This window comes from Diuraphis noxia, unplaced genomic scaffold, assembly GCF_037042655.1.
Source record: "Diuraphis noxia isolate RWA-SAM2 unplaced genomic scaffold, SU_Dnox_SAM2 contig0001, whole genome shotgun sequence".
NCBI lineage: Eukaryota > Metazoa > Arthropoda > Insecta > Hemiptera > Aphididae > Diuraphis > Diuraphis noxia.
In genome coordinates, this window is record NW_028301711.1 from 32,003,012 (window position 1) to 32,022,813 (window position 19,802).

General features: G+C 27.3%; 1 protein-coding gene, 1 long non-coding RNA gene and 1 other non-coding gene across 4 annotated transcripts; 1 reads left to right on the top strand and 2 right to left on the bottom strand.

Annotated features, from left to right (window-relative positions):
* Positions 1–417: 417 nt before the first annotated feature.
* Positions 418–10,521, top strand: LOC107163813 (NHL repeat-containing protein 2). 2 transcript variants are annotated; one of them, XM_015511400.2, is made up of 12 exons: positions 418–574; positions 677–963; positions 1,070–1,236; positions 3,060–3,219; positions 5,702–6,081; positions 6,177–6,341; positions 6,429–6,760; positions 7,334–7,604; positions 7,769–8,026; positions 8,440–8,565; positions 8,696–8,891; positions 9,422–10,521. In XM_015511400.2, exons 1-12 carry the CDS (start codon positions 546–548, stop codon positions 9,952–9,954), a joined length of 2,904 nt encoding a protein of 967 aa, XP_015366886.2. In that variant the 5' UTR covers positions 418–545; the 3' UTR covers positions 9,955–10,521. The 2 variants fall into 2 exon arrangements, with proteins under 2 accessions (XP_015366886.2, XP_015366887.2); XM_015511401.2 differs by having other exon boundaries at positions 421–578.
* Positions 10,522–15,474: 4,953 nt separating this feature from the next.
* On the bottom strand, positions 15,475–15,668 carry LOC149060557 (U2 spliceosomal RNA). Its single transcript, XR_016190059.1, has one exon. It is a non-coding gene; the product is annotated as a U2 spliceosomal RNA (small nuclear RNA).
* Positions 15,669–16,544: 876 nt separating this feature from the next.
* On the bottom strand, positions 16,545–17,597 carry LOC149060558 (uncharacterized). The gene is made up of 2 exons (XR_016189913.1): positions 17,273–17,597; positions 16,545–16,922 (listed from the first exon to the last, which is right to left on the bottom strand). It is a non-coding gene; the product is annotated as an uncharacterized LOC149060558 (long non-coding RNA).
* Positions 17,598–19,802: the final 2,205 nt, after the last annotated feature.

Below are 19,802 nucleotides of genomic sequence, written 5' to 3' on the forward strand. Positions count from 1 at the left end.
AGGGATTTCACTTTTTAGCTCAGTCAATCGCCCTACACTAGGAACCTACATTACATTAATAGGTATCTACTATTTACATATTTTAAAGACGGAAACCCACCTTTTGTAGTCAATTATTGGTAAACTCGATTTCAACTTTTTTATTAAACAATACCAAAACATTAACGACATGATAACTTAGGTGTGAATGCGTTTTGAATGTAATAAAAAAAAAAGTCAGATTCGTAAGTTTCGTTCCAATTTGTATGTTCCTTGGAGAAAAAAATGCAAATTTTTTAATTTTTTGATACTTATTTATTGTCTTGCCCAGTTGGAACAAATATACTTTGGAACAAGTGTAGTGTAGAACAAAAAGCAGTGATCCCGGTCGCGGTCTCACTATCATCAGAACCATATTCGTACACAACAAATCATTCGTGTTTATGGCTTACCACCCGCAAGTTACAACGGAACACGGATTCGTTTATCTATACTGCATTATTTGCCGAATTTCATATTCGTATTTTCATAACAGATATTTGAGAATTTTATTGTAATTGTAGTTTATGAATTTTTATTACTATAAATTAATCACGTAGGTAAGTACGACGAACGTATTTCATTAATTCAAAATACATTTATTAGATTATGTCTGTGATATTAATATTGGGAAATTCGGTTTTTGTTGTTTGTTCAGATTAATTTTCACGCCCGGAGTCAATAATCGCCGCAACAGTAGAAACATGGACAGGATTATTGAGATATCGTCAGTGTTTGTTGATCTGTTTAACAGCTCGGCCGGTAACCAAGCCTCCACAGACGAATCTGAATCTCCGATTCCTGTTCAACTTCAGGAGATAACCGAAGATTATATTCAGAAAATCCTAACTGCGTGCTGTAGTCAACAAACCACTAGTAACCCTGGATTTCAGAGTGGATCAGTTGTTGGTTCATCAGGATTGCGCGTCAATGAGTTTAAGCCCAGTACGTTTAATAGTATCAAAATTACCAATAAAATATAATTATTTTAAATACTAGGCATAAGTTAACACATTAATTCATAAACATAATTTTGTTTGGGTATTTTTAGATCTTGATTGGTTCAATTGTACAAAACCTTTATTATTCAATAAAGATCTAAAAGGCAAACTTGTTCTACTTGATTTTTTCACTTATTGTTGTGTGAATTGTTTGCATATACTACCTGTTCTACATAGTTTACAACAGCGTTTTACGTGTGAAGATGGATTGGTAATTGTAAGTATAAATATTCAATACTGCTAATCAATGGAAAATCCTTTGAAGATTACAAAAAACTTAACTTTTACCTTACAACCATTATTTATTTTTTATTTTTTATTAGTATGTATCATTTGTTCTCTAAACAATAATTATTATAAGTCTATAATTAGAACTGCAGTTGCTATCATAAAAAAAAAACATATTAATCCCAGAATTTAACACACTAAGTTCCAATTTATGACAAAATTGTGGGTAAAATATTTAAATTCATTGATTAATGTAACATTCAAATAGGTATGTACAAACTTATCTCAACAAAATATTTTTGAGTTCCTTGAAATTTAAAATATTACACTAATATTGAGTTTAAATAATATCTGAGTCTTGTCAAAGTTTAAAAAAATTACTTTCTTTTTACCATTTAATTTACCATCACAGACTGCCTGTAACAAAAAATGAGTATATGTATTGTTAAATTATTATTTTTCTTTTATTAATTTTGAAGTAATTGCTTAATATGTGTGCCTTATTATTATAATGCAGTTAAAATATGCTATAGTAGTTAATTGGTTTTATGTACAATTCAATTGTAAGGATTTATAAATGAATAAATATAGGTAATGAATGAATTGAATTTCTTAAAAATGTATGAGATCAACTTTGCGCCTAGGATGGTTTTATATTATAGTGTATTAGTATATTTTTATTTTACGATTCATATTTAGATAAATTGGTATACATTTTTTTTAACCTCCAACTCATTTAGTATACTACTTTTTCCTGATCAGAGACTCATTGTATGTTTGCATCACAATGTTTATTAACAAATACTGTATTCATTTTAATGGAATTGAAATACTTATAACATTAGTGCTTGTTTTGAATTTTTGATCATTTATAATAAATAGATATTTATGTACCTAATTGAAAATATTGTTTATTAACTTTTACATTTTCTATTATTAACTTATTCATTTTAATACGAATTAAAATCCTTTTTGTTTATTTATAGATATTGTTTAGATTAGGAAACTAATAATAAAAATCAAAAATCAAACCAAAATTCCAAGTTATACCTCTTGCATTATAAAAGCTGCAACATTTTTTATACATTTTTCCGTTGGATTAAGTTATCTAAAACCAATTTTTTTTTTTATTTGAACTAATTAAAAATTAAAAATAACCTATACAACAAATTTTTGAACTTTTAAAAGTTTTTACGGATGCTAGGGTTACAGATGGTTTTTATAAAAATTTATTTTTTCTAATTTCAAAAACAAAATAATGATCCATTAGACTAAAACTATTCAGTAATTTTTTTAAATTAATGTATCTGCTCTAAATCACTAAATATTTTTGTGATAGTTATAGAATTCAAAAAATGTAATTTTCATTGTTATTCTCTGACTTTACTTTGCCCTGCACTCTTTAATTATATGGAGTCATATCATTCTTACATATCCTTCGTAGAGATCTATCCTCTTTTCCTAATTTACTCATACCAGTTATTTTCATTATATTCTCCATTCTATTTATTCATATCTTCTTTGATCTTCTTTTACATCTCTTTTGTGATATGATTAAATTAAAAGTTGTGATTTTGATTAGAAATTATTATGTAGTTTTTGGTACCAAAATGCTATTAATTCATAAAAATAAATTTAAAACAGTCAAAGATTACATAAAAGTTAGTCAAATATTTAATCTTAAATCTTTCAAAATAAAACATTAACAGTGTAATACAAATTTAATATATTATAAAAATATATAAATACATACAATGTCCAGCTTTGCTTATGTATGATAATAACATAAATAATTGCTTATTATCTTTGCAGATTGGTGTACATAGTGCAAAATTTCCAAATGAACAACAATCTATAAATGTACATCATGCTATTGAGAAATATTCAATTGAACATTGTGTTGTAAATGACACAGATGGTACAATGTGGAATGATTTAGCTGTATGCTGTTGGCCTACTTTAGTACTCATTGGTAATATATAATATATTATTGACCACCAAAAAAATTGTTTGTACATTAAGTTATGTATAATTACTTTAAAAAAGCGGGTATGTGGATGTTGCTCTGCTGTACAGTGTACATTAGATTACAAGTGGCTTACTGTAATGGATGGCATTTAATTTGAATTCAATGATATAATATCATTATTATACTATATCAATTATAATGTTATAATTTCATCAAAAAATATGTAGGTAGTTACCTATAAAATTAATTTCAAACGAATCAAATCAGATTAATTTTGTACCCAACTCAGTCATAGGCGCACATAGGGGGGTGCTTGGGGGTGCTTAGCACTCCCAGGTTTAAAATTAGCACCGCATAAACTATTTAAAATATTTATTACATAGTCATATCTTTTGAAATATTATTATATAAATCTGTTTATGTATATCAGGATATTTTTAAAATATCAACAGTTAGTTTATCAGCAGAAATGATGGTTTTAATGAATAGTCTACCAGCCAGCTTTATATATGAAGGCATGAAAAATCAATGTTATAAAAGTTCGTTTCCAAATGTCTGTAAGGTATTGGGAATAACAATTCCAATTTCTTCGTCAACGTGTGAATGCTCCTTCTCAGCTATGCGTAGATTGAAAAACTGGTTACACACCAATATGGGCCAAGAAAGATAGAAAGATTTACCAAGCTATCTACGCTTAGCATTGAGAGTGATCTTACCAATAAAATAGAGGGGGAAATTATATTGCAAACATTTGCAATATCAAACAGAAAATTAAATCTTGTCTAACATTAATAATTAATGATTACTTGTTATTATAACTTGTAATATAATTACAAAATATTTATTTTTATTTTTAATAAAATTTATAATTATTGCAATGCAATTATTATAGTATTAGGGTGGTGTAGTGGGGGGCTTCACTTCCCACGGGTCTGTGTACTATAAATTATTTCAGCACCCCCTAAATTCACACCCTATGTGCGCCTATGAACTCAGTCATTCATAACATGTATATCTATACAATTTATTATAAAATATTAATGCAAGTCGTTAACGAGTAACAACATTAGCTATTAATATTAGAATATAAAGTATACTCTAGAAATTTAGGTACCCACCACAAATAATGTTTTTAAATTACAACACTTTAACTAAAATTTTCTTGATTATTTAATATGTAATTTCTCCTAAAATTGGACTTAAAATAACTATAGATAAAACAACTAAACAACTGTGTTTGTAGTTTTTAGATTTCTTTTGCACCAAAATTAACTAATTACCTAGAATCTTGTTTTAAATTATTAATCCTTAGCTATAAAAGTTAAAAGTTTTATACATTTTTAACAACCAAAGAATTTGTACATTTTCAATTAAATAAATTTTGTCAAAACTTGAATTTTAAATGGTTATAAAAATAATGTGACACTGAATTTTTAATATTTTCCAACTGCTGTTATACCAACTTATGGGGAACCTTGTATTAAATTTTCAAGTTTTTGACCCAATGAATAAAATTTTATATGTCCATAAATAACTTAAAAATTGTTTAAATATTTTGAAAAACTTATCAAGTATAAGAATTGATAAAATAAACATTTGGTGTAAATGTCAAGTTTCTACAATTATTTGTTTTTGAATAAGAATAAAATTAGAATATCTGTACAAAAGAAATTGAGTAAATATCCAATCTTGTAATTAAAATGCTCATAAAAATTTATTTAACTTTGCAGTAAACAATTTTTATTTGATAAAAGTAGAAAAACTCATGAAAAATCTTGTATTGAATTTTTAAACCTTAGATTTAAAAAGATAATTTTCTATAAATTTCTAACTTAAAATAAATTGCAAATTTTTGTGATCATTACGTATTTTGTCAAAATTTGTACTATATATGCTTATTAAAAAAATTGTGACTTAATATTTTTAAATTTAAATGTTGTTGTCACAATATATTAGGAGCTTTGTATTAAATGTTGAAGATTTTTAACCAAAAGAATACAATTTTACTGTAATTTATAAAAAAAAAAAAAACTAAAATGATCGAAAATTTCAAATGTTTATAAATAACTTAAAAAGATTTTAAATATTTTAAAAATGTTATCAAATAAAAAAAATGATATTATAAACACTCAGTGAAAATGTTATGTGTCTATGGTAATTTGTTTTAGAGTTACACCAATATCAAAATTCGATTTTCTCAAAAATTTTAAGTAAAATTTCCCGTTTTTCTCGGCGCTTTTGAAAACTACTGGAAAATTCAAAATTTTACATCTTCAATGCACAAACTAGGTTCACTTTCCAACCGAAAAAGCTTCTAAAATTGAAAATCAAAACACTATTTTGACAACTTATTGTGTACATAGACACAAAAAAACTAAAAAACACACATCATTAAAAATCAATACATTCATTGCAACGCTCAGAATCTAAAAAAAATGGTTTATTGTTAATTATAAAAAATAATTGTGATCTTAATTTTTTTAAGGACCTAATGGTGAACCCATGCTTGTGGTTCAAGGTGAAGAATTTCACTCACAACTACTGCCTACGTTTATTGAAACAGCTTTACAAATTCTCCGTCAAGCATCTATGATAAGCTCACATAGTATACCAGAAATTGTTCCAGGCCGTACTACTTTACAGTCATTAGCTACAGGTAAACAGTCATCTGTTACAAAACATCATCTACTTTATCCCGGTAAGGTGTTCGCATACACTAAAAAATTGAAGAAGAGGAAGAATAATGGCAATGAAACTTTAAATAGTTCTAATTCAAATTACCGACGTCATGGTAAAATATTAATAGCGATTGCTGATAGCGGGCACCATAGAGTAGTGGTGTGTACACTTCAAGGACGTGTAAAGGTAATATATTCATACTTTTATTATCTAATGATTTATTAAAAGTAAAGAATAAAAATAGTATCTACATAAAAAAAAATTTTTAATTTTATAAACAGCATGTTATTGGTGGCGGCGGAATTGGTCTTTTTCCATCTACTACTAAAAAAGGATTCAAAGATGGAAATTTCACAGAAGCTTTATTTCATAGTCCTCAAGGCATATGCTTCCAAAATTCTTATATTCTATTTGTGTGTGACACAGAAAATCATGCTATTCGTAAGGTAACCACTAAGTATTCTATAAATTTTTGATATTTCTAGCATGTTTAAAATTAAAAATTATATTCATCTAAACTTATAAATTTACAGATTGATTTAAAAGAAAAGACTGTTAAAACTGTAGCTGGCAATGGGAAAAAAGGTCATGATAAATATGGAGGCCAAATGTGGAATTCTCAAATCCTTAATACTCCCTGGGATGTAGTATATTACAAACGTAAAGCGCGTCCTCAATATCAACAACAATACACACCACAGCCATATACACCTAATCAAAACTATCAACAACTCCAACAGTCTACTTCTGTTCCAACACCATCTCCAGTGCGCTGTTTATTGATTGCTATGGCTGGTTTGCATCAAATATGGGCTCTTTATTTAGATAAGACAAGTACTAGTACTTGTTCAAGCATGAAATCAAAGTAAGAATCATCATCTAAATATTTAATTTAATCTTTAATTGTATAATATAATATTATAATATATAAATTAATATATTTTTAACAATACTTTAACAAATTCTTATCAGTTTTCATTATACATCTTATATATGATGTTTACCTGTACCTGTGTGCCTAACTATTCAGAATAGTTAAAATACACATGTAAACACTTTTATGAACTGCAGTGTATTTCTGTGCCATTATCAAACTAAAAATTAAGTAGATGTTAGTATTAGATATATATAAAGATTATTTCATATAAAAAAGTATTTTAAAATAAATATATATTTTTATTTTAATACATTTGTACCTACCTATGTATTACTCGGTTACAACTGTGGCCTCTAGTTTTAATACAGAATAATTTTAAAGAATACTTAATATGTTTTGTTGATTTGCAAAAAAAAAGTATAATAGTATTAAAAATAAAATTGAAAAAAATATACTTAATGTGTTGATTTACAAGTTATAATTTTTTTATATTTTATAACTACATATTATCGGTTTTGATATTAATAATTATTTTTGATTAAAAATAAATTAAACTTTTAGATGGTGTTCTAAAGGATTATGCACTATGGTAGCAGGAACAGGCAAAGAAGAAAATAGAAATAATTCTTACAATGGCCAACGTGCTTCTTTTGCTCAACCATCTGGATTGTGCTTAACTAAGCCATCATCTCGTATTGGTTCTGTATCACAAGGGTCCGATCCTTCTTTATATATTGCTGATAGTGAAAGTTCATCAATCAGGCGTATGTATTTGGATTCAATGGGAAAGTATAGGGTACTTAATGTAGCTGGCGGAAGTCCTGATCCAACCGTGAGTTGTTTCAAATTTTGTATTGAAAATCTGTTTAAATTTATTAATAACAACATGCCTTATTTAAATTTTAAACATATTATATTACAATTTTGTATCTGCATTACTTTAAACTTCTCAAAATGTGCGAACACTAATTTTATAAATAATATACATTTTTTTAGGATCTTTTCAGCTATGGTGATATTGATGGTGGAGCTGGTGCGAATTCACGTTTACAACATCCTATGGACGTTGCATGGAATTATAAACGTAACATTTTGTATATAGCTGATTCGTACAATCATAAAATTAAATATGTTACTGGGTTGTCGGACAGTCATAAACAAAATCATTATAATAATGGTGGTGGCAACACAACAACTGGGGGCATTCCTGGCTCTACGGGTGGATCTGTACACACATTACCATTGCCTGTTAAGGTGTGTCTCATTTATAAGAAATAATTACTATAAAAATTGACTGAATATTTTGAAAGCTTATAAAATATAAATTTCCTCAGTTACATCAGACTTTATGTATTTAATTTTTACTATCTGTGTTTAATTCATTTTATATTGATTAAAATATATTTTTTTTATTAAATAATATTTAATATAGTAATGCAAAGTAGTGAATATATTTATTTTAAAATTACTATAATATTAATGCAATATATCATTTTTGACAACATTATTATTAATTTGAACTAATATTGGCATCAATGCAATAATATTTTATATTATGTACATGAGTCTTATTATTAAATTTTGACTTAGTATACTATTTTTGTAAAATTTAATACAGAAAGTGTATAAAAATAGATACTATTAATTACATAATTTATATTTTATAGTTGAATGAACCTAATGGATTACATTTTATTGAAAATCCTCAAGATGGATCCAGTCTATTATTGATAGCTGATACAAATAATCATTCTATTTGGGTTTATAACTTTGATACTTATGTTATTAAAAAGGTAAAATAATAATACACATTGAGTTTAACAAACATAATTTGTTATTATCTAATTCTCATAATTTATTTTAAATTTATATACTGTCCATAATAATAATTATTTATGTTTTTATTTTTATTTTCATAATCAGCTACAGTTGGAATTTCCTAAAATTCTGGAATCATCGCCATCAAATGTGGTCGGAACAGCTCAAATTAGATTAAATAGACGTACAGGTGGGCAACTTATGTTACGCGGACGCGTTACCTTAGGAGGCAGTTCTGGAACTGATGTGTCTCAAACTATTGAAGAACAACCACATTTGAATTGGACTCTTCAGCTGCCAGGTAAATTTTATCATGTAAATCAAATTGTTGATTTCACAATTACTTATCTTGTAAGCCAAGTCAAATAAAATAAAGGGAAATATGCAGACATTTTAACTTAAGTGTTGAAATTACATTCTAAATAATTAAACATAAAAATAAAAATAAAAATGCCACTTATAACTTATTTACTGAGGCATACATTTATTTTTTATACTGTATACATTATTTATGTACTAATTTAAATGATGAATACATTGTTTTTGAATAAAAAATATAGAAATATATATATAATTATTAGTCTTTTTTTTAAGTAACTATTCTTAATACATGCATTGTAAATGTATAATGTTAGAAAACATATCTAAATATTCCTACATACCCTTCATTTTAAAGAGTTATGTAACCAAGTTTTTGATTTATTAATTAATGCATTTTCCGTGTTGAAAATATATTGTAAATTTTGTAATATTTTGTAAAACTTTTCATTAAATTATTATAATATCTTAGTTAATAAGATTTTGTATTTAATAAAATATCTTTTTATTTAGATTCAACATGGGAATCAAAAGAAATTAAATCAAATACCTCCATATCAGCTGTAGTAGGAGCAGCAGCTGATTTTAAGTACTTAATTCGTATACCAAAACAAGAATTGGAAGAAGCTAAAAACGATGAAAATACTGAAAATTTAAAATCTAAAGAAGGGAACAAACGGTGGAATGATAAATATAATCAAGAGGTTGAAAATGAATCCGATGAAGATTCAGAAGATGAATCTGACGATGAAGAGGAAATTGTTATATTAAGATGTCAAACAAGTATTTGTCAAGATGATGATAAATGTGTTCCTGTAGAATTTGATTTTGTGGTGCGTGTCCGGTATGGTGATGAAGAAAATACTCCTCAAGCAGCTGATACTTATTTCCCTTATACTCTGCCATATAATAAAAGTGGCAAAAAATTATTAAATAAAGCATCTTCTGAGATTGATTCTCTTACTTCAACATGTAACGTTGACTCGCCAATAGAATTGGTAAATAATGTGTCTGCATCAACATCTTCTATTACTTTTAATAACTGATCTTTTCGATTTCATAATTATTTTATTTATAATTTTAGTCTTAAACTAAATATTAATAAATACTTAACAAATACATTTTTAAATCTTCAACACAATTTTAATTTAATTTGACTGTTTTAATGTGATTTTATGAATATAATATAAATATATTATACATTACCCTCTGTTAGATAAATATGAGCTTTGTATTTATATTTTATGCATGACTTTGAATTATTGTATCGTTTTGCGATGTATTAGTGATATCTGTAGGTTCTTTATTATTTTAAATTCATAATTTCTTAGTTAAATGTATTTCATTTGTATTCATTATAAATGGGAGTTAATATTAAACTTTTTTACTATTGATAATTTTTCAATTATTCCTACGATTCCGATGAATTTATAAAAAATTTAACTATGGATATCAGTAACTTAAGAATTAGATATATTATTTTTATTTTTTGTGGTTTAAATTGTGCAAAGATAATTTACCTATAAAACAAAAAAAAAATGTTTCATGTGTTATTTGTTGATAAACAATAAAATATCTTTTTGGAATAAAACTGAATTTTTAGTTATAGTCAATTTATATGTATAATTTATTTGATTTTTCCCATAAGTAACCTAATATTGCATATTCCAACGAAACTTATTAAAAATAAATAAATTAAAAAACTTATTGATATAAATGCTAAGTGCATCTTTTGGTGTATTTGTGTATATTTTACCATATTTGATATAAATATTTTCTAAATAATAGATGATTAAATATTATTTCACAAAAATGTATTGGTAATCAATTGTTAGAGTTGGCGGTATGTGGAATTTGCCCACCGGTATTCAGTATGTGTTTACATACCGGTATTTAACGGTATCAATACATACCGCTCGCATGGTAAATACCGTTTGCTCGGTATATACCGCTTGTACTGCAATTATTTTTTTAATTTATTTTTTTGTGATAAAATTATACAAAATAACTTTATAATATTATACAACTAATGCCTTATTTATATTTTTTATCATTTTAAAATAAAATATAAATCAACTTAATAATTATTAATTAATAATAAATTTTCATAAATATGAAATATTTATATATTAAATATTATGAGTTCAATTGTGTCTGCTATGATTTATATTATAACCAGACAACATAATTTAAGATGAGCCAGTGGAGTTATGGAGTATGGAGTCCCACTTTCATTTTTAGTGTAGTTTTTTCATTTTGAGTTCTTCTTAAGCTCCAGGATCATTATAAATATGAAATAAAATACCTATATTGGTTTAAAAGAGTACAAGACTACAACCCACAAAATAGTTTGCATATCATTTTATGTGTTTCCCAGAAACATATTAAAGACAATAGTCAATAAGGATTTAAACTAAAAAGTAATTCATAAATTGTAAACAATAAAAACAGTTTAAACTCAAAATGTGTAATTTATATTTATTAGGTAGTTCTTTTTTTATTAAACATTTTTATTTATTTAAAAATTAAAATACAAATATATTAATATCCTTTATTCTTTTTTGTATAACTTTCTACAAATACTAATTAATAAAATTATAATTAGATTGATTAAATGTTATTAAATTAAATACATAATATGTTATATGTATAATCAATTTACCAAAAAATGGGAATTTTTCGATAAAAATATTGGCTAAAATGCACTTTACCAACCCCTCACGATTTTCAAAATTTTTTTTTTTAACGACTTGTTTTTTATGCTGAAAACGATGGTGTAATTTTTTTTACCGGAAACTATTAGTTTAGAAGTTATAGCCTTCCAAAGTTTGTGGTTATACTACAAATAGTACGTATGCGCACGACACGCTTATCGCATAACACAACAGTTAACAGGGCGCGCGTAATAATAATAAATAAATACTGTAGGTAGGTACAACATATTTAATGATATTACTTATTTATACAATTTATAAAGTATTTATATCACATAATCGTCAATCATCGTCTAGGTAGGTAATTATATAATTGGGTCACTCGTTTGGTAAGTTTAGTTATAGTATATACTATATAGGACAAAGGTACCCATTAGCAAGTTGTCTACCTGAAGATAATAGCAAAACAACTTAATATAGCTTATTCTGTTATCATAAAGATAATTGGTATATTTATACTCTGTCGCATAGGTTTGCTATTTTAGCCCCGGTGGTAGATGTGGAGGTCCATCGAGTTTGGCGACCGGAGCCGGTAGGCGTAGGGAGCTACTATACTTGTCATACTCTAACAAAAACTTCAAAAAAATTCGAAAAAATCGTGTGAGAGCTAAAGTGCAATTATTCCATTTTTTTCACCCGAAAATTACTATGTCCCACAACTGGTTAAAATACATAAAAAAATTATAAAAATTTGTTATAGTGGCTGTCTTATAGCTTTGCGCGCAAACACATAAGCGTAAAATCGCAAACTTTGGAAGGCTATAACTTCTAAAATAATAGTTTCCGGTAAAAAAAAATTACACCATCGTTTTAAGCATAAAAAAACAAGTTGGTTAAAAAAATTTTTTTTGAAAATCGTGAGGGGGTTGGTAAAGTGCATTTTAGCAAATATTTTTATCGAAAAATTCCCATTTTTTGGTAAATATTAATTGTTCAGCATGGGCTTCAGACAGCAAGGACCGTTTGTTTGTAATAACATTTCCTGCGTAGCTAAACAACATTTCACTTGGTACACTAGTACCTTGAATACATAAATACTTTTTTGCTAACCGAGATAAATTGGGAAACTCTGAATTGAATATTTTCCACCAGTTAGAGGATCGGTATCCAAATCTACCTTGGGCATTTCTCAGTGCCCCGACTATATTCGGTAAATATCGTACATTCGACATATATAAAATATATGGTATATTCGGCAAATACCGATCAAACGGTAAATACCGAAAAACCGGTATACCGAAAATACCGCCAACTCTAGCAATTGTTGCTCAATTATATTGAATAAGTTCTTATTCTTTTGATGGTGTAAATTATGCAGTGTTTAATATCATTTGCCATTATATAAATATAAGAATATCAGAATACAATATAAGAATGATTTAGTGATAATTTATACATTTTAAATAGTTTTAAATACATAAGGAAAAGAAGAACAAGGTAATCAATTTGTGTATATTATAACTAGTGCATAATATCAGTAATGCTATACTGTTTGAATATAATAGTAAATAAATGTGATACAAATAATGACAGGTAACGCTATAATGTAATTTAAATAAAAATATTTAACGTAACGACTACCGTAATTTTATTACTTTTCAAAAGTTATTTACCCAAAACTGAGTAGGTACTGACCATATTATGTTACAATCAGTGGCGCCTATACTCGTAAGGTACCAAGATACCAAGTAGTGCAACTGTATTGGTTTCACATGGGTCTTGGGGCCAAAGGCCCACTATGTAGTAAACATTATAAATGCATAACTACTTTAGATCGTTAAATGAAATATTATTTATGTTTGCAATGTCAAATATATAAACAAATATAATTCTATACAGGTATATACAACCAATAATCATATATAAGTTAAATTAGTTTAAAAATTATAAATGTATAATGGCCCTATAATTATAACTGCACTGGTTCATGATAAACCTATGGGCACTACAAGCACACACACACTACCTTTTTTAAAATTAAATAACCATACAGAATTCGTTTTCAGTCGATAAAAAAGTCACTTAAATATATTTCCACGATTTATTATTTTATTTTATCAATCTAAATAGTTACATTAAAAAATTGCAACTTTGTTACCCCATCTGGCACTTTTATTTTACTGTAGAAGGGTACATTGTACATTTCAAACCCACTTATAGCCTACTTTCTGCAGTGAATATTTAAAAATGGGAGGAGGCAGGTAAGGGTAAGTACTAACCGTTTTGGTTCAGCTGTACGCTAGGTAGGTTAATATTTAGATCTATAGACTTTACTACTATAGACTGCTGTTCGCTGTATAATTGGTTTCATCAGTTCATCACTATCATGGATAATATTCTACAAATTCAAATTAAATGATAAATTACTTCATACAAATGTGTCAAAAGCAAAAGGAACCCTAGAAAGTTAGTAGAAATAGGTTAATAAAATATGAAGAAAAAATGTAATATATATATTATTTTCACATTATTCACTTTTTACGTTATTTAATATTTTTTTTTTTTTCAAATTATTAAATAAATATATTAAGCTATTGAAAAGTCCACCACGGAACGGTTTGGTAAGGCAACATTATAGCAATGAATTCAATTTTTTAAACGTGTGTATTATACGTTTATAATGCGAAAGATCAGAATATAAGTAATACGGGAATATGATGTGGTAGCCGTTAAACGAGAAATTATTGCCGCCGCTTGCAACGACACCGCCGCTAACGTCAAATCGAAGAAAAGTGTCGTTAGTCCATGCGTCCCCATGGTCCATGGATGGATAGGCCTACCGGGCAACTGGGAATTTCCCGGTGGCCCCCCTTCGTATTTCGGTAATGGGGCCCTTTAATATCATATATTATTAAATTCTTTTTCATGTGGCATGTGGGGGCCCCTTTTTAAAATTTTCCGGTAGGCCAAAAATGGCATTACCGCCCATGTGATGTGCGTCCCTGATACGACTGAGTTCGATCCGACTTCATTTTGACGAAATTTTAACCATGAAACCGATCGCAAACCGTCATCGTCCGCGTCCAGCACATAAAATGACGATACTGTGATTCTTAGAGCGTACTTTTTATTTTAAATTAATTTTCAAACCATTTATGGACATACAACGTACATTAAAAAATTAATTTTTGGATTAGATATTAAGTATCAAATTATATTAGTATTAAGTATTATATTTAATCAAGTACCAACAAATACAAAAGTATACCAAAATCCAGTTTAATAAGTATTAAATTGTATTGAATATTAAAAAATATTATAAGATATAATATTATTATACTATTATACTAAATAATCATGATATAAAAACTAAATAAAAAAAAGGCTAGGTTAGACCCGTTTCACATGGACGCGTATCATAGGCAACGTATTGTACGCGCGCATTTTTAGTTTACATTGATTAAGTTCATACGCGTCATAGTGGCAAGGGAAACGCGTCATCGTCGGAGTGGCGCGTATGCATTTAACGAATGTAGTTAACAAATCACTATACAATAGGTATAAACTACAATATTTTAAATGATTTAATCAAGAAATGAATAATAACAGTAGTCACATTAAATCACAAATTCACAATGTTGTAATTCATAAAGAACAAAAAAAACTAAAAGTTTTCCGAAACTTGAAATTAAAGAGGAATAAAAATATATACTTTACCATCAAATTTAATTGACTTAAGGATTCAAAATTTGGAAAACTGATATCTGTTAGGACGATTTCCATTTAATTTAACTCAAAATTTCGAAAAATTTTCAAATTTTCAAAATCCAAAATTTTACGATTTTGAAAATCCACGTTTGTAAATTTCGAAAATGTAGGTGATGAATTAACTACTTAAAAACTTCATGATTTGATATGTGGGCCGTTCCCGGTGGTACTGCAATACCGGGTCAACCCGCGGTGGAGCAGGAGCAAGCCCCAAAATCTCCACCAATTTTGAAAAAATTAGTTTAACATTTGAACCTTTCGATGAAAGGTGTATCAGATGTTAAGCTGATAAGAACAGATACTACACTTTGATCTTAGCCGATAGGCCGAGAAGCGATACTCTCCAAACATCACTGAGGTATCTTAAAGACAAACGCAATTCTAAGACGATTGCAGTTTCAAATTTGAGCGTGTTCGATAGAGCGAAAATTTCGATTTTCGAAAAATCGCGTTTTGAAGAACGGCCGTACACGTCACTAATTTGATGTTTTACACTTCATTGAATGAAGATAATTGCATTTAAATAGATGATTTTAAGGATTAATTGTTGACGATACCATCAGACAAATGGTACAGCTCAATAGCGCCATCTACCGTCAGTGAAAAACGGACGAATATACGAAATATTATGTTCCAAAAAACACCTATTTCATTGTCTGTTTTTACACAAATGTGTTTTTTCATTTGTTTTATAGCTGTAAAATACATACGAGTTCAAATAACCATTTGAATACAACACAGTTCGGTACCATAGCGATTGAATTATAACAAAATATGTGTTTCGGTATACGAAAATTCGACGACGGCGGCAGCCGATAGCCACCACCGTCGCGTCGTTGGAATATTACCTACGTGTCTGAGTCTGATGTGGCGGTGACGATCGTGTACAAATAACGCCATCTCGTTGTCGTACGATCGTCCTAAATATGTACAATATTCCAAATAGTTTAAACAAATAAGAAATACATTTTTTTATAAACATTGTTTAAATTATATAATTATACAAATGAAATTTTATATTTTGAAATTCTAAGTGGTTGTAACTCATTCAATCTGTATTTAACCATTGAAGGGCACACAGCCTTTTGTCTATACCAGCGATTCCCAACCTTTTTAGTTGTGCAGTCCACTTAACTAATATCATATAAAAATATATAGGTATAAAAATGTACAAAATATTAACACCCACAAATAAGAAGAAATATAGACGAGTATAAAATCATATAAAAATCTTTATTTTGATTCCAATTAAAATAGAATTATATAATAATATATGTATTTTTATTATTTGTATAGGTTTATGCTGGTGCATATAAATTCCACCGTTTGAGACCTTTTTAAACCTTTTTGTAAATTACAAGCATGTATTTTGAAAAAAATGTAAATTCCACCCATTCGATTTTTCAAGTAAAAAAGTATTGATGGAATTTAAAATCGCCCATTTCCGGGTGTAACATTCGTAGTAATACAACAAATTGATTGAATCATATTATCAACTGCTTCCGCGCTACCGTCGCCGTCAATGTACCACCATGAGTGAACAGTGACTACAAATGTAAGTAACGTTTTGTGTTTGTATCCTTGCGATCCACCTATAAACTCAATAAAATTAATAAAGTTGAAAGGTTCATGTTTTGCTAGGTCAAACTGTCCAGAGTACACAAAAATGTCAGCTATACACAATAACTATAATCTTATAAATCTTGGGCCTTTAGAAACGTTTGAGATGGAGATACACTAAACTAAATGCAGTCAAATTACGACTCACTGTTCGACGCCGAGTGACTAAATCGTATAACTACATGATGTGTTAGGTACTTACCTAATATTATAAAGATTAAATTTGAAGTGATTGTTTTCAAAATAATGTAATTTTTATTTTTTATGAAATGTTCTAGAAGTTACAGTGTTTTACGTTTTCTTATGCTATTGTACTACGTACCTATTATAATGATTCATTGTAATAAAGGCCTGTTTTGGTGTTTACTCATTGGCCATAGTTCAGCTCGAAATAAAATGTATTGATTTTATTAATTTTGATTAAGTACCTACTGGATACTAGCATACTTCACGTTTTTTGAAATAACCCAGGACTTAGTAACTCGCTACAATTTACATTTTTTTTTTGTTTTTACTGTTAAATCAAGTGCGCAGAGTGATTGACTAAACATTATAAATAGGTTAAATAACGTACGCAATTCATTTCAAATGTTTATTACTATGATTTATGCCAACAATTTCACTTCATGCACTAAACACAGTGTATGTACTAGTGATGGGAACAATCGAGAGAAAATAATCGAGTACTCGATTATTAGAAAATAATCGATTACTCGATTATTTGAAAAATAATCGATTTATTCAATTACTCGATTATTAGAAATAGAAAAATAATCGAATTGCTCGGTCAAAAGTAATCGAATGAAAAATTAGTAGTTATTAGTAATTACTATTTGTATAATAACTAGTTTATAGTTTGATTGCTAACAAATGATCGTCGAAATAGGCTGTCACCAAAAAATTTAAACTATATTATTTTTTTAAATAGTAATTTAAATCTTTTATAAATAGTAATATCTACTTACGTTGAATTTTGATTATCATTATTTGAATTTTATATGCTTGACGGTAAAGACTAAGCATTGTCAGATTTTTATTCACTTTATTTAATATTAAATGGTATTTACTATTTTTTATTGTTTTACCTTGAAGCATTTTTTTTATAATTTATAAATTATTATTATTCATCATATAAATACAGTTTTTTTAAATATAGTATTACAATTAATAATTATGTTACATATAATTATATTTGGTTAAACGTTAAATATTTAAAAATTGTTTAATATTATTAGTATTTTTAAACATAATATGTACAAACAAAATAAATTGTCAGTTGTTTTTCTTATAATATTATTTTATTTTGTTTCATTATAAAGATTTTATTATATTTAAAAATTCAAAAATAGTACGTATTTTAATTTTTAATGTTTATTTTCATATTTTTATTGGCTTTATTGATTAATGATTATTGTAATATTGTCTATTGACAATCGAGCACGGCTATCTAGTATCTAATACTTATAGGTAGTAAAGCTCTAGATTCATGTCTTATGAAGTAGACAGTAGTACTATAAAGTATAAAGTATTTTATTTTTATAGATCTTGAGTTAAGCTGCAGTATTATCGACCGTAAATTTGTAATATTATTTGAGTGATTCTTATCTATTGATTACGTCATGTTCTCGATTATTATATCTCGGCGACTAGCGACTAATAGTGACCATTCTCTCGATTAAAATAATCGAGTGAATTACTCGATTATTATAATATCTCGATTACTAATCTCTCGATTATCGAAATCATTCGATTATTCCCATCACTAGTATGTACCGTGTACCGTACCCAAATGTATCGTAAATGTATGTATCGGTGGCGCGCTCTTGAACCCAAACTCTTCGTTCACAAACTGAAGATTTTTCGGAAAATCAGCGTTTTTATTGTGTTATGGATTGTGTGCATGTCAGATATTAATATATTATCCATTATATTAGATTTGTTATATACATTTTATGAAATTGTATATTGAAACAAATATTTCTAATACAATGATTTTGATTATTATTTATTATGACATAATTTAAAAAAATAACTACCATTGAAACTGGATACGATATTTAATAATTTATAAACACTTGACATTTTTAATTTGTTCAATTTTACATTCTGAGTGATTAATGTATTTGATTTACAATGATGTGTGCCTTTCACATATTATGGCAGTATTAACCATACAAAATGTGCAAATGCACTTTGAAGTTCCTTGCTCTAAATTCAAAATTTCAGAGCTTATAATTATCAATTAGTAAATATAAATATTTAACTAAATAATTGTAATACCTAATAAATGTATAAGAAGTTATCTTTATTAATAACAAAAAAATTATTCATCAAATAAATATAACTAACTACCATTAAGTTAATGGTTAGTGATTGTTGATTGATGATTGTAGATGATAGTTTTTCTAAATAATTTTAATAAACATTGTTATAAATACAAAGGAAACAGAATTGAGGTACTGAATACACATAGGTACTTCTATTATGCCTGAATAATATATTATGTTGAATCAGTGGTGTCAAAGTCCAACATTTTACCTATAACATCAGACACTTCTACCTTTCACACCCACCTATTTTTTATAATTACCTTAGCACACATCAAGTATAGTTTTTAGTTTTTTACCATACGATATCTACTATCTACTATTTCATACTGGTAATTGGTTCACAAAATATTTTTCGATAATCAGCTAATAATATTAAATACTAAATAGTAAAATATAGTATCTGAGAACATTTAAAATATACAGAACATATTACATCGAAAATTCTAATAGATATATGGGGCTAAACTGCCGTATCATTGTTTATTTAGAGAAAAAAAAAACTAGAGAAGTGAGTATAAGCCG